The 18,185-nt window shown below is 44.4% G+C and overlaps 1 protein-coding gene across 1 annotated transcript; it reads right to left on the reverse strand.

Annotated features, from left to right (window-relative positions):
* Positions 1–216: 216 nt before the first annotated feature.
* Positions 217–16,522, reverse strand: LOC143270538 (putative sperm motility kinase W). The gene is made up of 13 exons (XM_076560886.1): positions 16,410–16,522; positions 11,528–13,105; positions 10,703–11,135; positions 10,306–10,373; positions 9,262–9,398; positions 8,976–9,068; positions 8,096–8,718; positions 7,833–7,964; positions 6,384–6,527; positions 5,882–5,954; positions 4,146–4,215; positions 3,515–3,808; positions 217–3,425 (listed from the first exon to the last, which is right to left on the reverse strand). The coding sequence occupies exons 2-3, from the start codon at positions 13,045–13,047 to the stop codon at positions 11,111–11,113; spliced, it is 1,545 nt and encodes a 514-aa protein (XP_076417001.1). The 5' UTR covers positions 13,048–13,105; positions 16,410–16,522; the 3' UTR covers positions 217–3,425; positions 3,515–3,808; positions 4,146–4,215; positions 5,882–5,954; positions 6,384–6,527; positions 7,833–7,964; positions 8,096–8,718; positions 8,976–9,068; positions 9,262–9,398; positions 10,306–10,373; positions 10,703–11,110.
* Between the last annotated feature and the right edge of the window lie 1,663 nt (positions 16,523–18,185).

Below are 18,185 nucleotides of genomic sequence, written 5' to 3' on the forward strand. Positions count from 1 at the left end.
TTCCTAGCAGGATATGATGCCTAGCCTTGTGCATGGGACTTTACTGTATGGCAGTGGATGTCTAGGAGTTCATGATACCTAGCTGTGTAAGAAGAAAATTGGCTGTAGGGAAGAGTGGACCTAACAGAAGCTGACACCTGGCCCTGTTTGGAAGGCTTCGGCTCTAAGGCAAGTGTATATCTAACAGAACCTGCCACGTAACTACACTAGTGTGTGTGTGTGTGTGTGTGTGTGTGTGTGTGTGTGTGTGTGTGTGTGTGTTGTGTGTTGATGAGGGAGTGACTTTGCCTGTAATTCAGGCAATACCCTGAAGGACCAGTCAAATAGCATGTATTGGAAGTCTTTGTCTCTAGGCAAGTATATACCTATAAGTATAGTGGCTCAGATGTACATATATACATGTGTGTGTGTGAGAATCAGGGAAAGGAAGGAAGAGAGAGAGGAGCAAGAGAAGAGAGGAGAGAGGAGTGAGAGAGAGAGGAGAGAGAGAGAGATGGGCTGTAGGTAATGGACACCTAGCAGCAGAAGCACCTTTTTGGCTTCTGCCCCCTAGTCCTGCTGCCAAACCCACCCATGTACCACTGCCCAGCTGGACACTCCTACCCCTGCCACTATAGCTTGAAACACACTGCTTGGTTTCAGGCTTTGCTGCACACCTGCCTGAGGCCTGGATGCCCTACTGTGTATCACATCCTCAGGACTCCCCAGTCCTAACCCGGATATTGTACATGATAACAGGCCTCATCTAATAAGTTTCTCTTCCTTCACCCATCCTGGTGCCAGAATAACCCTGCTAATTTTCAGCTGTGCTTAGACCCATGCTCCTGTCTGGTAGTGTATGTTGTCAGCAGAATGGTGCTATTTTGGGTAAGACTTGAAGCCAATTATTGTATATGCATACAATATACTTCAATATACATGACTGAAATCTGCACAGAGTGGTAGTGTCTGATAGCAAGAAACTTGATATGTCAGTGATGGAGGTGTCTAGAAGAGCCTTAAAATTGCAATGTTCACTGGGCCAGTAGTGTATATAGGGGGTAAGGGTGTGTGTTAACATTGTCTGGTACCTAGCAAGTCATGTGTGATGGAGCCTGGTGCTCAAGTGAACCTGACACACAGCACTTTATATGCACTGTGGTTTAGACAGGGGTTAATGTCCAGCATGGCCCAGTAACTAGCAGTAGAGCCTGAGACCCAGCACATGGTATAGCATAGGAAGGAGTCCAGTAGAAGCTGATGCCTAGCAGTGTGGATGTGTCTTCAGCAGAAGGAGGGGGTCTGTCAATGCTAATTGCTAGGTATTGTGCAAGACCTGACAGGGGGAATGTTCCCAGAATTGTCTAATGGCTGTCAATTAATGTGGGGTATGAGGTCAAACTGGACCTGGTACCTAGAGTGGATGTGTGGTCACAGCGGTGGTGGTGTTTCCAGTGTGTTTGATGATAACTGTATGTCAGAGGGGAGCAGTGGAAGAACAGGGTGTCAAGCTCTGCACAATCCCTACTGAGTGTGTGTCAGCTCATGGCTGAGCTGGTGTCTGTCAAGGTCTGATAACATTTTGAAGTAACGCTGGCAGTGGACGATGAGATGTCAAGTGGGGTCCAATACTAGCAGAGTATTTGGGTACATTAGCAAGAGAGTGTCCTGTATGGCAGGATAAGTAACTGTTAATAAAGGATTATGTGGGTGACATACCAGATCCAGACCTAGGAATACATGTGAGGTATGTCTGAGGGTTTAACAATGCCGGATACCTAGCAGTCAATGTGTGGTTGGGTGAGAAGTCATTCATGGCCCAAGACTTAGAAGTGTATTAGAGGCTGTGTGTGTGTGTGTGTGTGTGTGTGTGTGTGTGTGTGTGTGTGTGTGTGTGTTGTAGAGGTTGGTTATCATGGTCTGACAGCTGGTAGTACAAGTGAGGTGGCATGGGTGTAGTGTCCCACGTTGCATTATACCTAGTGTTGTATGTCAGTGCAGGAAGAATCCAGGAGTGTTTGAACCAAGCAGTAACTGTGTGTCCTTGTCAGAAGATAAAGTGTGCAACAGGGCCTGGTACATTTCCCCATGTCTTAGGACATTGTGGTTGGAGGCATATCTAGCCTGGTCTAGAATCTAGAATTGTATGTGGGACATCAGAAGGGAGTTGAATACCTAGGCCTAATACCTAGAGAACTCTGTGGAGAGTGTGGGTGAAGGCAGTCCTTCATACATATACAGTCCTGGCACTGTGTATAAGTTGTTGATAGTGGCAGAGGCATGCGTAGCACATGTGAGTATCTAGGTGTCAGACCTGCTGCTTTCCCCAGCTGACTGGACCATCAATACAGTGCTGTTATCAGATCAGCTGGACAGCTCATCTCCATCCCACATGATGTGATAGGTTTCAGCCATCCTCACTCTACACAGCACACACTACACCTCCACCTCCTCTTAGCCACACAATGTTCACTGTCAGGGATTTGATGTCTGCTGGGGTGTGTCAGGAGCCAGGCTCTCTCTGGATGTCCTGGGGGAGTGACTGCTCGAGCCATGCTCCAGCTTCTGTATTTTCATGTCCGGTGGAAGCAGGGCTCCCGAGTCCACAGTTCATCTACTCTGTGTTATTTCTGACCTTCCTTTTTATAAGGCAGGAAATCATGTAGTCCTCTTCTATAACTTTATGTGAGCATTATAGTGTTTGTATTTGAGGTCAATAGAAATGCTGACTGTGTTCATTTTTCAATGGGTTTCTTATTGGATTTTAAATCTTCTTCTGGAGTCATTTGTGGACAGGGCATTCTCTCTGCCTGGATTTCCATGGGTGACCATGAGAAAATCAGCTAGCAGAATCTTGCTGGGTCTGTTTCTGAGCTTTCTGTTCTGTTCCACATATCCAGACTCCATTACTTCCATGTAGCCCTTTATGGATCTCTGAGGCTTGGTGGGAAGTCCTGGAAGAAGAAGATCTGGGTCTGGAGGGATCTCTCCTGTCCTCGGCCATGTCTTCTAGGTTTAGGTCACATTGGTTGATACATCTTGTGTTTGAGCATCAGACTGGATTTTGCTGAGACTATAGATGAAATGCAAACATCTGTCACCTTTAGAATAACAACTGGTAGAAGCTGAGAGCTCCTATAGCTTTGTATTTCTCTCCTCCAGGGGTCAAAACATTCTGAATGCCAATTTATAGAAATTATGTTGGAATTCTAATTAAATACTTCAGTATTTCTTTGTAAATTCTCTGCATAATACCAGTGAGAAATGGGCCAAATGTATGACCTCAAGTTCTGCCTCTTCATGTTAGTGGAGGCCTGTGACAGGTGGTCCATGGGTACTGCCCTTCTCAGGAGATCCACTCTAGAGTTCAGAAAGAGAAGCACATTTAATTCCCAAGGCTCTTCTGTGATATTTCTTTACCTGCTCAGGCAGGTTTTCTTTGTTATCTGTGAAGACAGAGAGGCATAGGTGACTTTCTGAACTGTCAAAATGCAAAGGAGTCTAAGTTGGGCAGGATTCAACAGTAAGTACCCACTGGGAGGCTTCTACAAGGGGACGCTCCTGTAGATTCCCCAGGACTTGTTGGTAATTTGGGGTGGTTGTCTGTAGTTGGATGGAGGCAGAGAAACCATGTCATTGTCCTCCACAGCATGTCCTCCTGTTGCTGTGTGGAGCCTATGAGTTTCTCTGGAGCTCAGACAATGGCATGCTAGTCTGCCAGGAAGTGGAGGGGAGAGGTGCTCTTTTCCCTCCATGTCACCAATGCTCAGTGTGCACACATGCAAGTCAGGAATTCTTGGGGTCCACGATTCAGGATATGGCCAGGCACCTAGAAGAAAAAGCTTATGTTAGACCATTGATGAGGCTGGCAGAAAGATTCATTCACCACCCTTGACCTGTGCCCTTTCAGATAATAGCTGGTTTATTTCTGGTGGAATTCAGGACCTAACGAGGCAGGAATAATGACCCTTTTCTTCCCATGTGACTTCCTGTGGGAGAACTCAGTTGGGTCTCCTTGAGAAGCCCTGATTGCAGGGATTGGTTTGTCCTAGCTGCTCTGCTACTGTCAAATATACAGGCTCTAGGATCAAGAAGGAAATGCAGTTTCACCAACATGTCTGTTTCTAGACGCTGTGCTTCCTGCACCAAGCTCACTGAACACTTGCCTAGATGAGACAGGATGCACATAAGGTGAAGATGACGTTTGTCTGAACATATCCAGCAGAACCTGCACATCTGAGGAAAGAAAGGATGTCAATGAGAGTTCTGGAGTTGGCCTCTGAGACTAAAAGAGACCCAGGCTGTTACCATACTAGTCATCCTATCTGTGTCAATGACCTTGGAGGAATTTAAACAGTCCCAACCAGTCAGCCTTTGTCCAAAAGCAAGATACCCAGCATCATTTGGACTCACTTTATTCTACTGGGAAGTATTACTGAGCAACTTTGGGGTAGTGTGTGAAAAGATCTTGGTACAAAAAGCATGTATTGTCTGCACCTGTTCCTGCTGCCTCCAGACATAGGCAGTGGGAAAGGAGTGTGTTGAATGTGTGAGCCTCATCATAATCTGACATTTGACATGTAACAATCTAATGGCCACCACATGCTCCAGGCAGTGGCCAGCAATATAAAAAGTTCACATTAAACTCACCTGGCCTCTTAGGCATCAACTCTGGTTCCTAAGGGTCACATTCTTAGAGACCATCATTACTAGGGTTTGGAGTCCTGGTCCGCATGTGCTGTCTCCTGAGAGATTCCATGGCTGGCCACATTACCCAAGGCTCCCTTCCAAAGGCCATGAGTTCAGTTAAGTGCTTCAGGGTGAGACATTCCTTAATGGTCACTCACTGACATACAGACCAAACATGGGCAGAGGAGCAAGCAGTCATTGTCTCTTGGGTGGTTCCCCTTGCTAGGTTGTGTGAATCCCCATTCCCTAGTCTCTGGAACCCAACACAGACTAAGTCACTGGCCAGTGACAGAATGGATGTCACAGCATACAGGTGTGAGAAGATGTTCACCATCTTTGATTCAAAGTGTTCCTTCTCAATGGTGTTAGGGTCAGAGGGGAGAGATGTGCCACTTGCACCAAATTATATCAATATCCCTCTGTAGCCATGATACAGCTATTTCTATCTATCTATCTATCTATCTATCTATCTATCTATCTATCTATCTATCTATCTATCTATCTATCTATCATCTATATCTATCTATCTATCTATCTATCTATCTATCTATCTATCTATCTATCTATCTATCTATCCATCTATGGATCTCTTGTCCACTCTAATACAAGTTAAGTGACCACCTACTCTTGGGATTGAGGCAGACCTGCCTGATCAGCCTCATTCTTTCTATCCCCTAAGCCAGAGTCAAGTTTAGACAAGAAACAAAACACTAAGCATCTGCTAGTGGTCTCAGTGATGCTTTCAGCAATGTGCTGCCCAGAGAAGAGCCTTGACAATCATCCTATTCAGAGTGGCCATCCTTCACTGCATGGAGAGGCTGTCTGCCTGTCAGGTGCACCTGACAACACTCTAGACAATTATCCCAGCAGGTCAAGCAAGCAGAAGGCCTAGCAGAAAGCCCTAGCTGTATGGTTAACAAGGCTGTCTAGGCCTGACCACTGTACCCAGTGGGACCTGGGTACAAAGTAGTTTTTTTTTTTTTTTTTTTTTTTGGTTTTTCGAGACAGGGTTTCTCTGTGTAGCTTTGCGCCTTTCCTGGAGCTCACTTGGTAGCCCAGGCTGGCTCGAACTCACAGAGATTCGCCTGCCTCTGCCTCCCGAGTGCTGGGATTAAAGGCGTGCGCCACCACCGCCCGGCTCAAAGTAGTTTTAAGAGAGCTGACCACCCACATCTCTGACCACTGTGCCCTTGGCTAGGTAAGGCCCACTCACTTCCAAAGTGGAGCAATGTCCCAGCATTCCATATGAAGTGGTACCCATTTTCCTCCAGCTTGCTGTCACTTTCCTGTTAGGAGACAAATATGGTTCTGATGAAACTCCCTAGAGTGAGGCCCCTTCACAAACACATAAACTAGACCAGCATTCAGTGGGGCTGTGTCTTTTCTGATGGTCAGGACACAGAGATAAATGAAGGCTGCAAATACAGCAGCTGGGAAGGAGAGAAAAGAAGGAGAGGAAGGAGCTCCCTTCCCCTCATGTGGGGAAACAATTCACTAGGATCAGAAACCTGAAGGGTGAACAGGTTAATGAGTACTGCTAGTTATTCCCCTGCAGACTGGTCCACAGGGTCTGCACATTCAAGGGTAGCTTGGTATTGGTAAATGATATTGGCTCAAGTCCCCCTCAGACAAGGATGCTGTGAAACACCAGTCCTGAAACATATTACCTTGATAATGAGAATTTTCTGGAGGGAAACCTGTGGTAGTTGGCTTACCTCCTCCTGTGCTGGACACAGACCCTTCATGCTGGGGAAGTGGGCACACTGCCATCTGGACTTCCTGCAGAGCTCCAACTTCTGCTGTCTCAGGCCAAACTTGTAAGTTGCCACCCTGTGTCTCCTGATGTAGAGAGCTGATCACTTTAAAGAGGAAGGACATGTGAATGGGACTCTAGGGGAACTTGAAATATGCAGCACTTAAGCTAGACATACTCTGCAACCCTCTCCCCATGGCTCCTTCCCTCTCTCTCCTCCATTCTCACCAAATTCATCCTTTAGCCAATTCTTTCCTGCTGCCTCTGCAATCTCTGGTTCTCATCATCTGCTCTCCTCCAGCTCAACTATGTCACTTTATTTAGAAGTGGGTTTGTACTGTGGCACTGGTGATTTTGAAGTCAGAGTTTTAAATTTGCATACCCACACAGTGAAACAAGTTAATGTGCCAATTGCAAAGCACATGTGACAGTATCAAATACAAAATTAGTGTAGTAGAAACCCGAGGCCTGGAACCAGACCAGTGACTCTGTAATGAGCACTAGCAAGTGAAGACATGTGGACAGAGGGGTTTATAGTGTGACTCACTCTGTCACACTTGGTCACTGCAGCTTCCACAAGGAAACCTTGAAGTCTCTCCCCTTTTTAAAATTTATCTTACTTTCCCTTTTAATCTCTTAAATTTTGTTTGGGCAGGTGTAGGAGTGGAAGGCAGGTGTGAAGAGATAGGATCATGAGTGTGATCAAGATACTGATATAAAAGACATACAATGAATACATAAATGAATAAATAACTCAGCACAGAAATAAGGAAATAAATAGATGAAATAAGTAAATGAAGAGCATACAGGATAAAAAGAACATTCTCACCCTCAAGAGTGAATGAAATTTAGACATTTTTCAGAAAACAGATACAACTGAGGATGACTGTGTTATGTGTGACAAGCTTGTCCCAAAAGACAAGGATCACTGTTTTCTTTCATAAGCAAAATGTGCAGGTCATAGGCATCAGAACATGAACAACAGAACACTCAGGACATGAAATAGTACCGTGGTCTTCCTGGAATGTTCCACAATGTTCCTGGGAGGGGCTGATCACCTCTATCCTCAGGCACTGTCTAGAGTGGGCTGCATAGAGTCCCAGTTGGTTCCGATTTCAGAAACCTTCAGCCCTGGGCTCTCCATTAACCAGGGAGTATGAACAAAGTTCAGTGGCCTAAAACCAACCCAAAGTGGTTTTGACAAATAACAAAAGCACTGTGGGACCCATGAGCAAGAGGACCCATGGAAGTCAGCAGACAAGCAGACAGAATCTGGGTGTCAGATTAGTAGAACTGGAAGCTCCTATCTAGAATATGTGGCTTCATGTACTGCCTCTGCCACTGGTGTCCTTAAAGTGAAAGCCCTGCCTCCAACATCCCAAGACAGGCACCAGCTATCTCAGTGACCCACCTTGAGTCCTCAGCTGTGATCTCAAGGCTCAAATGGAAAGAACTCAATCAATTAGACCAGGTAGCCAATCTGGACGCTCCTGGTTGGTCAGGTTGAAGTCATGGGATTTGTGCCTGGACTGCAGTGGGGATCCTGTAAAAACAGGGTTAGAGAGTAGCCTTTTCATGCTCTGTGCCTTGTTTCTAAGGATGTATCAGCTAGGGCATACCTCCTCCAGCCCACTGACTGGGGTCCCTAGAAGAATTCATGACAGCAGTTCTCACCTCCAGGTATCTGTTCACTGGTGGACATAGAATTCTATTCTGAAGGTTAGATTTGGACTTTGCTGCTGTTTGTAGTCCATCCTGGATGAAAGAACTTTCACTTCAATCCCTGAAGCTGTTTGGATGAAAGAAGCACAAGACTTGTCTCTTTTCCCTCAAAAGTTTGAGGAATTTACCATTGATGCTATACATACAGTACTTGAATCCAGGCATGGGAGTCCACATCTGTAATTGAAGTACTCAGGAGGCAGAGAAAGGAGGTCAATCTCTGTGAGATTTAGACTGCATGTTCTACACAGAGAGTGTCGGGATAGTAAGGGTTATATAGTGAGATCCAGTCTTAAAAAAAGTAAAATATAAAATGAGGATTCAGGAAATTTCCCCATCTCATTTCTAGAATTCAACAGAATCCTCAAACATTTCTCAACCCTGCCTTCACTGATATGCAGCAGAAACACAGTCTGACACCAGGTGATACCCACAAACTGAAAATTTCTCTCTCTTCTTGAAGAAAATGACTGATCTTCTTCTGTGCACATGGGACTCGCCAGATGGTCAGGGTTCTAGAAGTAACTGATAGCTGCTGGGAAGACCTTGCTGAAGACTTTAATATGCATCAGTTTCTGTTAACAGGACAAGATCAAATGGTCAGAATGGAGCTGGAGGCCAACTACAGCAGAGAAGCTGGTTCCTCCCTTGTGAACCTCTGCAATCTCTCAGTCTCCCATTGCTCTTCAGTTGAGCAAGTCAGTGATAACTTTCCCTCTGTGTCAGGGATGCTGTCACATGCCACCTCATGGGATCCTTTTTACCACATCCAGACCAGGCTTCAGAGACTCATCTTCTACCACACACAGACACTTACTGTACTCAAACTTACCTGCAGGCCCATGATTCACACAAATTAGACCCTGGATTTGCTGTTCATTTCCTCTTGCCAATTCAGTGATCTGCTCCCTACCTGGAAGGTGTCCTGGAAAACAGTTCAGACACTACACCTCAACCAGTGCTTCACACTGCACCAGGGGCTGTCATCAAGAGATCCATGATGATCAAGGTTTCCTTCTGAGTCTGACCCCAATGGTGGGCATTGGTCATAGAGAAGTCCAGTGTTATGGCCTTGTAAAGACAACAACCCAGGATCAGGCTTGGCAAGGCCTACTTACCTTCCCACATTGGAGCAGAACAATGTTAATGTAAGGTCAAATGTCAGTTATAAATCCCTCCATGAGATGGAAAAAAATGATGTAAGATTCTTGGATCAGGAGGTGGGAGACAGCAAGGGAATCCTGGATGAAGGAGGCTATGGAGACAAAGACATAGACATCATCAGATCTGCCAACGGACATGTCAGACAGGAGCGGCAGAGGACTCCACTGCATGATGGAGCCACCCTTCTCTGCTGCCAGACCCTTCTTCAGTAGCCCAGAATGGAAGCCCCTTTCCAAAGCAGCCTCATACTTCACTACATTGACATATGCCAGGAACCATCAGAGCAGGGGCTTTCCTCCTCCTGGCTGGCAATAAACCCACGGTCACACTCTGCTTTGTTTGAGACATTTATTCCTGGTCTCACTTTTCAAGACCCCTGTCCCATGAAAATCTCCTTTTCTCCTGACTCATTTCAGGTAAGCTCCTCTGGACAGACTCCACCCTCTCTCTACGGGTCCTCTCATTTCCTCTCCATCCTCTCCACTTCCTTTCCCCTCTTCCTCCCCCTTATCTCCATTCTCCCGTCTCTCACTGGATTTACAGTTACTGCAGTTCTTCTGAAAGACAGTCAGAAAGCAGTTTGGAGGTGATGAATGAATCAAAGATGAAGGAAGCCTGAGACCTGTGTGCCAGTCTGTCCTGTTGACAGAGGCAGCCCTTTTAGATGCCATGGACCCTGGCACCACAGGAAACATGAGGGATGTAGACATTCATTGGGTCGATGATACAAGTGACTACTTAGGGATGTTCAACAACAGTGCAGGGGCAACAGTGAGGTGAAGGATGGGGAAGATGGCAGCTGAGACCCTAACCTGGAGGATGGATACTGGAACCTGTAGCCCTAACATATCATCACACAGTACACAGATTTCCAGCCTGGATCCTTCCTGTTGCACTAAACCACACCAAGACTCTAATTCAATTCACTTTCCCCAAATAAAACCCAAAAGAATAAAGGAAGTGCCTCTTTTAGTGAGACTTTAACAGACAAGACTTACTCAGCACTGAGGAGGATGGGACTCCACTGACCAATAGTGCTGCACTTTTCTCTTGCTATACCCCAGCTCTGTAGGAATGAACAGGATGTTATTTCCAAGTCAACACCCTACTTGTGTGCCTTGACACATGCTAGGAACCATCAGAGCAGGCCCTCTCCTCCTCACTGCTGGCTATTTCTAGCTCCCTCCCAGTCTGCACTTCAGGGGAGGTTTGTTCCTGCTGTAGACTGTGCACGGCCCCTGTCACAGGTCAGCACACACATCTCTTTCATGTTACTTTGTTGACAGGAAGTTCCTCAGGACAGACTCTACTCCGTATTCTATACCACCTCTCGTGTCCTCTATTCCTGTCTCAAAATTGTTCCCCAATTAGTCCTCTTTATCTCCTTTCACCCACCTCCATTTTCCAGAGGATTTACACAGGTCTTGCTGTTTTGTCCAAAAGGCAGTCACAGAGTAAGTTGGAGGGTTAAAGTGACCAAGATGATGAGCAGCCGTGATTGTATGAAGTCCTTCCTGGTTGTAGAGGCTGCTGTTTTCCATGCAGTGTGAGTGGTCCTACAAGCACAACCAAAGCTAGGAAGGTACAGGGTCATGGGGTCCATGTGCTTTATGAACCCCAATTGTCCCACAACAGTTCTGAAGCTGGATTAAGCTGAAAGAGATGCAAAGTGGCAGCTCAGACCCAATAGCTGGAGGATGAATGCAGGCAGGAGCCTGTTGCCCTGGGTTAGAGGGAGCAGGCACTCTGGAGATGATTTCTGGCTCACTTCTGTGGCAGTCACTCCTCACCAGGTCTGGAATTCTATTGGGCCATTTCAGTTTCCACACTTCAAAGGAGAAAGAAATGTGAAAGCACCTCTATTAGTGACTTTGACAGATAAATTTCTGTGCTATATTTCCCTTCCTGATTCCTCCATTCGGAACTTTTAACCCTATTAGAAAAAACTCTCCTCCCTTCCTTCCCACCCTGTCGTCCCCATTTTAAGCTATCTGCTTTTGCCTCAACCTTCCAGGACTTTACATGAACAGGAAGCTGTGAATTTGCCATCTAATGTACTACATATCAAATTCTGGGCCTTCTGAGTGGGTATAAGGATATTAAAATGGCATATTGAAAAGACAACATAGGAATTAATCTGTGTGGCCCAACTGTTCTCCATATACATCTCCACTGTCCTCTCTTTCCTTGTGGCCCCTGATGCAAGGGTTCAGGGCTCACCTTGGGGTGGGCAGGCAGCAGCAGCAACAGCAGCTGCACAGTGCTCTCAGTGCATGGGAAATTTGCTTCCTCACCAGCTTCCAGACCCTGAATGGCCTGGATCCAGATGTTGTGGGTGCCACCTGGGGCTGGTCACTGGGAATGTCTGGCTCCTGGGATGAATCTTCTTCACAGAAGCCCAGGTTCAGAAATCCTGTGGGTGTTTCATCCAAGACTGATTCAGGGGAGGAGAGATTGCCAGGCAGGGGGTCATCAGAATTCCTGTTGACTGCAATGTCCTCTGCAGCAGTGATGACGTCAGCCATAAGAGCATCTCTTTCTGGGACTGTGTTGTCTGAAGAGGACAGCACCACCAGGAAGGAGGATCTGTGAGGCATGGTGTAGCTTCTACATCTTTTGCCTCTTTCCTCCACACCCTCCTCCTTAAAGTGACCCTTCCCAGCATGTGTACTGGTTGTAAATGCTGGTTCACTGGCTCTCTTCAAGGGGAGAGGGAGGCGAACAGGAACTGCAGGGCTGTTGGTTAACCAGGGCATCTGCTCTTGCTGATGGCTGTCCCCACCACTCAGCTGATATTTGAGAATGTTGCAAGTAGCTGTTACATGATTATCTTCTTGCCTGTGAGTTAGGGATGAAACAATCTCCTCACATGTATAGCCAATGGTGCACATGGTCTCCACGACCTTGGGCAGGATTTCTTTGGTGGCAGGCAGTACATGTTCTTGAATTGGGCCCAGCCATGGTCGTTCCACAAGCTGACAGATTGTGAATCGGTACCAGATAGGGACCATGAGTAGCCGGGCAATGATGAAATAACAGGGTTTTGACAGATGGTAGGGAATGGGACACATTGTGGTGGTGATAACCCTGTGCATACCTTCAAGGGTTTCTTCCATGTATGGAAAGTGCCCTGTGACCAAGACATACAGGACGATACCCAAGCTCCACATATCACCCGCCAGTCCATCATAGGGCTTTCTTGCCAAGATCTCTGGGGCCCAATAGAGCAAGGAGCCACAGATCTCCTCCAACATCTGCCCCTCTGTGATTTCAATTGCCATACCAAAGTCACAAAGCTTTGCATTTCCTGCTGCATCGACTAGGATGTTTTCTAATTTGATATCACGGTGCGCAATGTGTCTCTGGTGGAGGAAGTGGACTGCTGACACCACCTGCCGGAAAATCACTCTAGCCTCCTCCTCCTTTAGACAGCCCAGTGCCTGGAGGCAGCTCTCCAGATCTTCTCCTGCCACATACTCCATAATCAGATAAGTGGTTGACAGTGTGTCGATCATGTCAAAAAATCGAACGATGTTCCTATGTTCTAAAGACTGAAGAATGTTCACTTCAGTACTGATGTCAGCCACACTGTTGGTGTTTTTTTCAAGGACCTTGACAGCCACTCGTGTATGTGTGGGAAGGTGGCAGGCCAGCTTCACCTCCCCGAAGGAACCACAACCTAGAGATGTTAACATCCTGAAATCCTTTTCAAGATAGTCCTCTTCCATGTGGCTGCCCATGGTGTTCTGATCAATTTCAACCACTTTATCTTGAGGGCAATCTCAGCCCCACACAATGCTAAAAGAAAAAGATTAATGCACTTTTAGAAGGGGAGGACATAGCTTTGGATTCTCTGTTATGAAATTGAGATATCCCAAACAATCTAATGATGCTCTTCAAGGATATAAAAATACTAGAAGAACCCAAACCTAAGGCAGTGGATGAGAAATCATAGGAAAGATCAGAGTTGGTATAAGTAAATTTGGTAAGCAAAGGAAAACCCTGAGAATCCTGAAAGAATGATCTGCTCTGTTCACAGATGTGCCACGATGCAAACAAAGAGAGGTCATATAAAAATAACACCATAGAAAAATCGATGTTGTAACTAATACAACTACAGTCCAGATGGTCTTTAGGATGTTACAATATTTATACTCCAGAAAATTATAAAATATGAAAGGAATTCCTAGACATGTGTGAATATTGAGTTAAAATAAAATAAAAACACTTAAACACATAAGTCATAAACACCAGTGTGGATTGGCAACAAAAACAGCTCCAAACTAGGCAGAGCCCAGATCTCATGGATTCCCTGAATCATTCAAAGCTTTGCAGAAGAATGAAGACCAGGATTATAGAAAATACTTCAAGAAAGAAAAAGCAAAGGAACACATCCAAACTCATCCCTGTGCCAGTGTTAGCCTGATCCGACCACCAAGTAAGCTCAACAAATGGAGCAAGTGTGAGCTCCTTTCCTTGATGAACATAGATATGAAAATCATTCATGAGAGTCCCTCATACTTCACCTCCATCTCAGCAACACACTAAAGAGCCTTTGTTCATGGTCAGAATGGCAGAAGTAACATTTGTAACAAATGGAACAACAGCATAGCACATAAGGAGACTGTGGGAAGAATCCACACTCAGTACAGTGACTAGAGAACTGCTGTGTTATAAGGAAAGTAGCTAAACTAGATATAGTTTTTAGGAGACAAGGCAGGTCCACAAACAGAAACAGTCTTTTTGACTACTTTGTCTCTCCAGGTCACAGGAAGGAGAGGGCTAGGCTTGTGTAAAGTCACAGTATCAGTCACAAAGATATGGTGGGGGACTGACATAGTGCAGAGGAACATGATCAAAGTACAGTATAGGCATGTATGGAAATGTATCATGCAATTGCTTATGAAAATGTATATATAAAAATTATCCAAAAATAACCCATACTCAGTATGATAAACATGGTATGTATTCACTCACAAGTGGATACTAGATGCAAAGCAAAGGTTAACCAGATTTCAACCCACAGCTCCAGAGAAGCTAGCTAACAAGGAAGATGCCAAGAAAGACACATAGATAGCCCACCAAAGGAGAAATAGATGAGATCTACATGAGCAAACTGGGGGTGAGGTGGGATAATGGAGGGCAAGGAATGGAGAATGATAATATAAGGGAATGGGGTGGGGGTTGAGCTGGAAAAAGGACAGAGTGGAACAGCAAGGAACGAGATAACATAATAAAAGAAGAAATCATTGGAATAGAGAGAAACAGGGTGCTAGAGAAGTTCTCAGGAATCCACAAGGATGAACCTACCTTAGGCTATTAGCAATAGTCAAGAGGGTGCCTGAACGGTCCTACTCCAGTAATCAGAACAGTGAATACCCTAACTGTCACCATAGAGCCTCCATGCAGTAACTGATGGAAGCACATGCAGATATCCACATCCAAGGCCAGGCCAAGCTCCAGGAGTCCAATCAATGAGAGAGAGGAGGGATTCTATGAGCAAGGGACATTGAGATCATGATGGAAATAAGTACAGAGACAACTAGCCAAACTAGAGGACACATGAACTGTGCACCAAAAGCTGAGGGGCCCCCATGGGACTTGACTAAGCCCTCTGGATAGGCGAGACTCTTGTTTAGCTTGAACTGGCTAGGGGGCTCCCAGGCAGTGGGATTGGGATCCATGCCTGGTGCATAAGCAGGCTTTTTGGAACTCAGTGCCTATGGTGGGACACCTTGTGCAGACTTAGTGCAGGGAGAGGGGCTTGGACCTGCCTCATCAGAATGTACCAGGCTCAGCTGACTCCCCATGGGAGACCTCGCCTTTAAGGAGGTGGGAATGAGGGATGCGTTGGGAGGAGGCTCAGTGGTCGGGGGAGGGAGGACGGGGAAATCTGTGGTTGGTATTTAAAATGAAAATTTATAAAATAAAAATAAAATGAAATTCTCAAAGAACATAAAAATAAATGTTTCTTCAAAAGCATTTACACATTAAAAAAGAAAAAAAACAAAATTTAAATATACTCTAATTGAATCTCGTTATCCCATGTTTAGTTGCTATCCCTTGGGGCCTGCTCTTTTCTCAAGGAAAACTGGAGAGCAGTAGATCTGGTGGAGAGAGCAGGTGAGGGGCAACTGGGAGGAGTGGAGGGAGGGGAGGATGCAGTCAGGATGTAGTGTACAAAAGAAGAATAAATATAAAGAAAACCAAAAAACATAAATATCTAGATCCCAGGACCCAAAACTAACAAACTGGAAATCAACTTGTCCAATCTCAACAACCAGCAGCAATGATCCGCAGTATTTCAGTAGTCCATAAAACGGAGGGAAGGTACACTTTCAAGCACATTTCATGAAAGAAATATTACCCCAATTTCCAAACCATATAAGACATTTCAAAAAGATCCTAGTATCAGCCAATATCCTTGACTGACAGATTGGAAAAAACCTGAATGAGAATAATTGATAGCTCACCTCAAATTCACCACAACATTAATAAGACCAGACTTCATGATCAAGACATTTTTAACCAGGAACACTCAAGATTCATACACAGACACAAATTGCCAAAGGGCATAGCATACACACCTCACTGAGGTAGGTCCTAAATCAGACATCAGTGGAATGGAATGCCTAATTCAGAAAAAACTTGGAATTAGTGAAAGTGTTACTACAAACATGCCAGTTCCACAAACACAAGTGTTACATTTTGTTCACTGCAGGTCATGTGCAGGCAGGGGGACAGCCTTTGTATAAGAGGTCCAATTTAATGGGACTTGGCCCTTTGACAAAGTACTTGTCCAATTCATTGGGTCGGGAAGTAAAATGTAGCAGATAAATATGATCAAAGTAGAGTACAGCCAGATGTCAGTCATGATCAAATTCCTCTTCCTATGCATTTAATATATAACAATAAATTTGTAAAATACACAAGAACACTGCCAAAAATGACTAAGAAAAGAAGGTGATAGAAAGAAAATATGTTGAGATGAAGAAAAAGGAATTATAGAAAAAAAATACTACCCAAACCAATAATGTAAATAAAGAAATAATTAAATACAATTGACAAAATCCCAAACGGAGAACTTGGGAATCAAACTCACTATGTCCAGATCCAACAGGTCAGGGAAAAGGTCAAGTGTATGGGAAACAACAGAGTCCAACTGCTCTCCCACCAACCAACAGATTTTCCGAAGTACAGACAAAACCCAGCCTCAGGCAGTGCCTTTTCATTGGCTAGTATCTAGCATACATCACAAGGATTCCGTGTGATGTCACATACTATGGACCAATCAAAGCTCAGAAAAAAACAGTGATTTTTTTTAAAAATTATTTTCTGTTAAATTATTAATTTTTTTCTATTCACATTCTTGTTCCCAAGGAAATGCCCTTAGCAGAGAGGGCTACTATCCTTCCCAACCCCACTCCTGTTACTTTCCCAGAAGCCATGACAAATTCATTACTGTCACACATTCACACATTGAACATATCTCTCCCACCCATCCTGTGAATATAATCAATGAGCTCTTCAAGTAGCCTAAATTCCAGATCCCATCCTCTCTCATGTAGCATAGGTCTCATATTAACCAAGCCTGCTTCTTGATGTTGAAGCAACTCCTTTCCCCTCAGACACCATGAAGTTAATGGAGACACACTTTGTCTGGTGGGAAGAAAACTCCTTAAGACACGCACAGAGTGTCCAGACCATCTTTACTAATGACCTTTTGTCTGAAAGGAAGATCTGTCCATGCATCACTGTCCTTTTTTAAGCTCTGGGCATTCCCTCCTTCCCCTGATAAAAAATAAAAATACATCCAAGAAGGAGGGAAATAATAAGTCAAAGGGAAAATTAAAGTCTAGGAAATAAAACTAGGCAAACACTCTGAGTACTGAGTATCAAGAAAGACTCAGACAGTGACCAGGACAATTCAGTGATGAATTCAATCATCTCAACATAAAACAGCAATGTTCTCCAGATATTTCGGTATCCTATATGTCTGAGTGAAAGAACATTTTCAAATATTTTCTCATCAAAAACACATTACCCTTATTCTCACACCAAGTAAATAAAACGTAAAAGGGGGCCACTGTCAGGCAATATCCTGGACTAACAGGTTATAAAAATCCTTAATGAGAGATAGCTCACACCAAATTCAACAACACATTAAGACCATACTTCATGATCACCCAGGAACATTAGGATTCGTCCACACATACAAATTGACACAAAGCAGAACACACACACAACACTGAGGTAAGTTCTATAATCGGACATCAAAGGAATGAAATGCCTTTTTCAGGAAAACATTTGGAACTAGAAAAAAATGTTACTTCAAATGTTCCAGTTCCACAAACACCAGTGTCACATTTTGTTTTCTAGTGATTCTGAACAAGCAGAGAGAAGAACCTTAGATCATTTGGAAGTACTTGTCACATTCTATGTGTGGGTAAGTGAAATAGAGCATGTAAATATGATCAAAATGCAAAATAGTCACATATGGGAAGTCATGATCAAATTCCTCATGCTATAGAGATAATATATACCACTATATGTGTAAATTCCACAAGAACAAAGGCAAAAATGATAAAGAAAGAATGAGGTGAAATAGGGAAAAAGCATTTACAGGCACAAATCAAAACCCAAACCAAAGATGTAAATAAAGCAATGAATAGATACCAAATAGATACAAAAGCCCAAACTGAAAGCCTGGGAAATATACTCACTAAGTCGAGATCCAATAGGCTTTGAAAAGTCCAAATTTAGCAGAAGCAACTGAATCCAACTGCTCTCCCACCAACCAACTGCTTCTTTGAAGTACAAAGACAAAAAAAAAAAAAAAGTGGTGCTCTTTTATTGGCTGATATCTAGCTTACATCAC

The sequence above is a fragment of the Peromyscus maniculatus genome, chromosome 23, assembly GCF_049852395.1.
Source record: "Peromyscus maniculatus bairdii isolate BWxNUB_F1_BW_parent chromosome 23, HU_Pman_BW_mat_3.1, whole genome shotgun sequence".
NCBI classification, from domain to species: domain Eukaryota; kingdom Metazoa; phylum Chordata; class Mammalia; order Rodentia; family Cricetidae; genus Peromyscus; species Peromyscus maniculatus.

Excerpts from the sequence above, each read along its gene's own strand:
- LOC143270538 (XM_076560886.1), bottom strand. The coding sequence starts at position 13,047 with ATGGGCAGCCACATGGAAGAGGACTATCTTGAAAAGGATTTCAGGATG. Across the intron at positions 11,136-11,527 it reads TGCTGCCTGCCCACCCCAAG|TGTGGAAACTGAAATGGCCC; the intron begins GTGAGCCCTGAA and ends TCTCCTTTGAAG.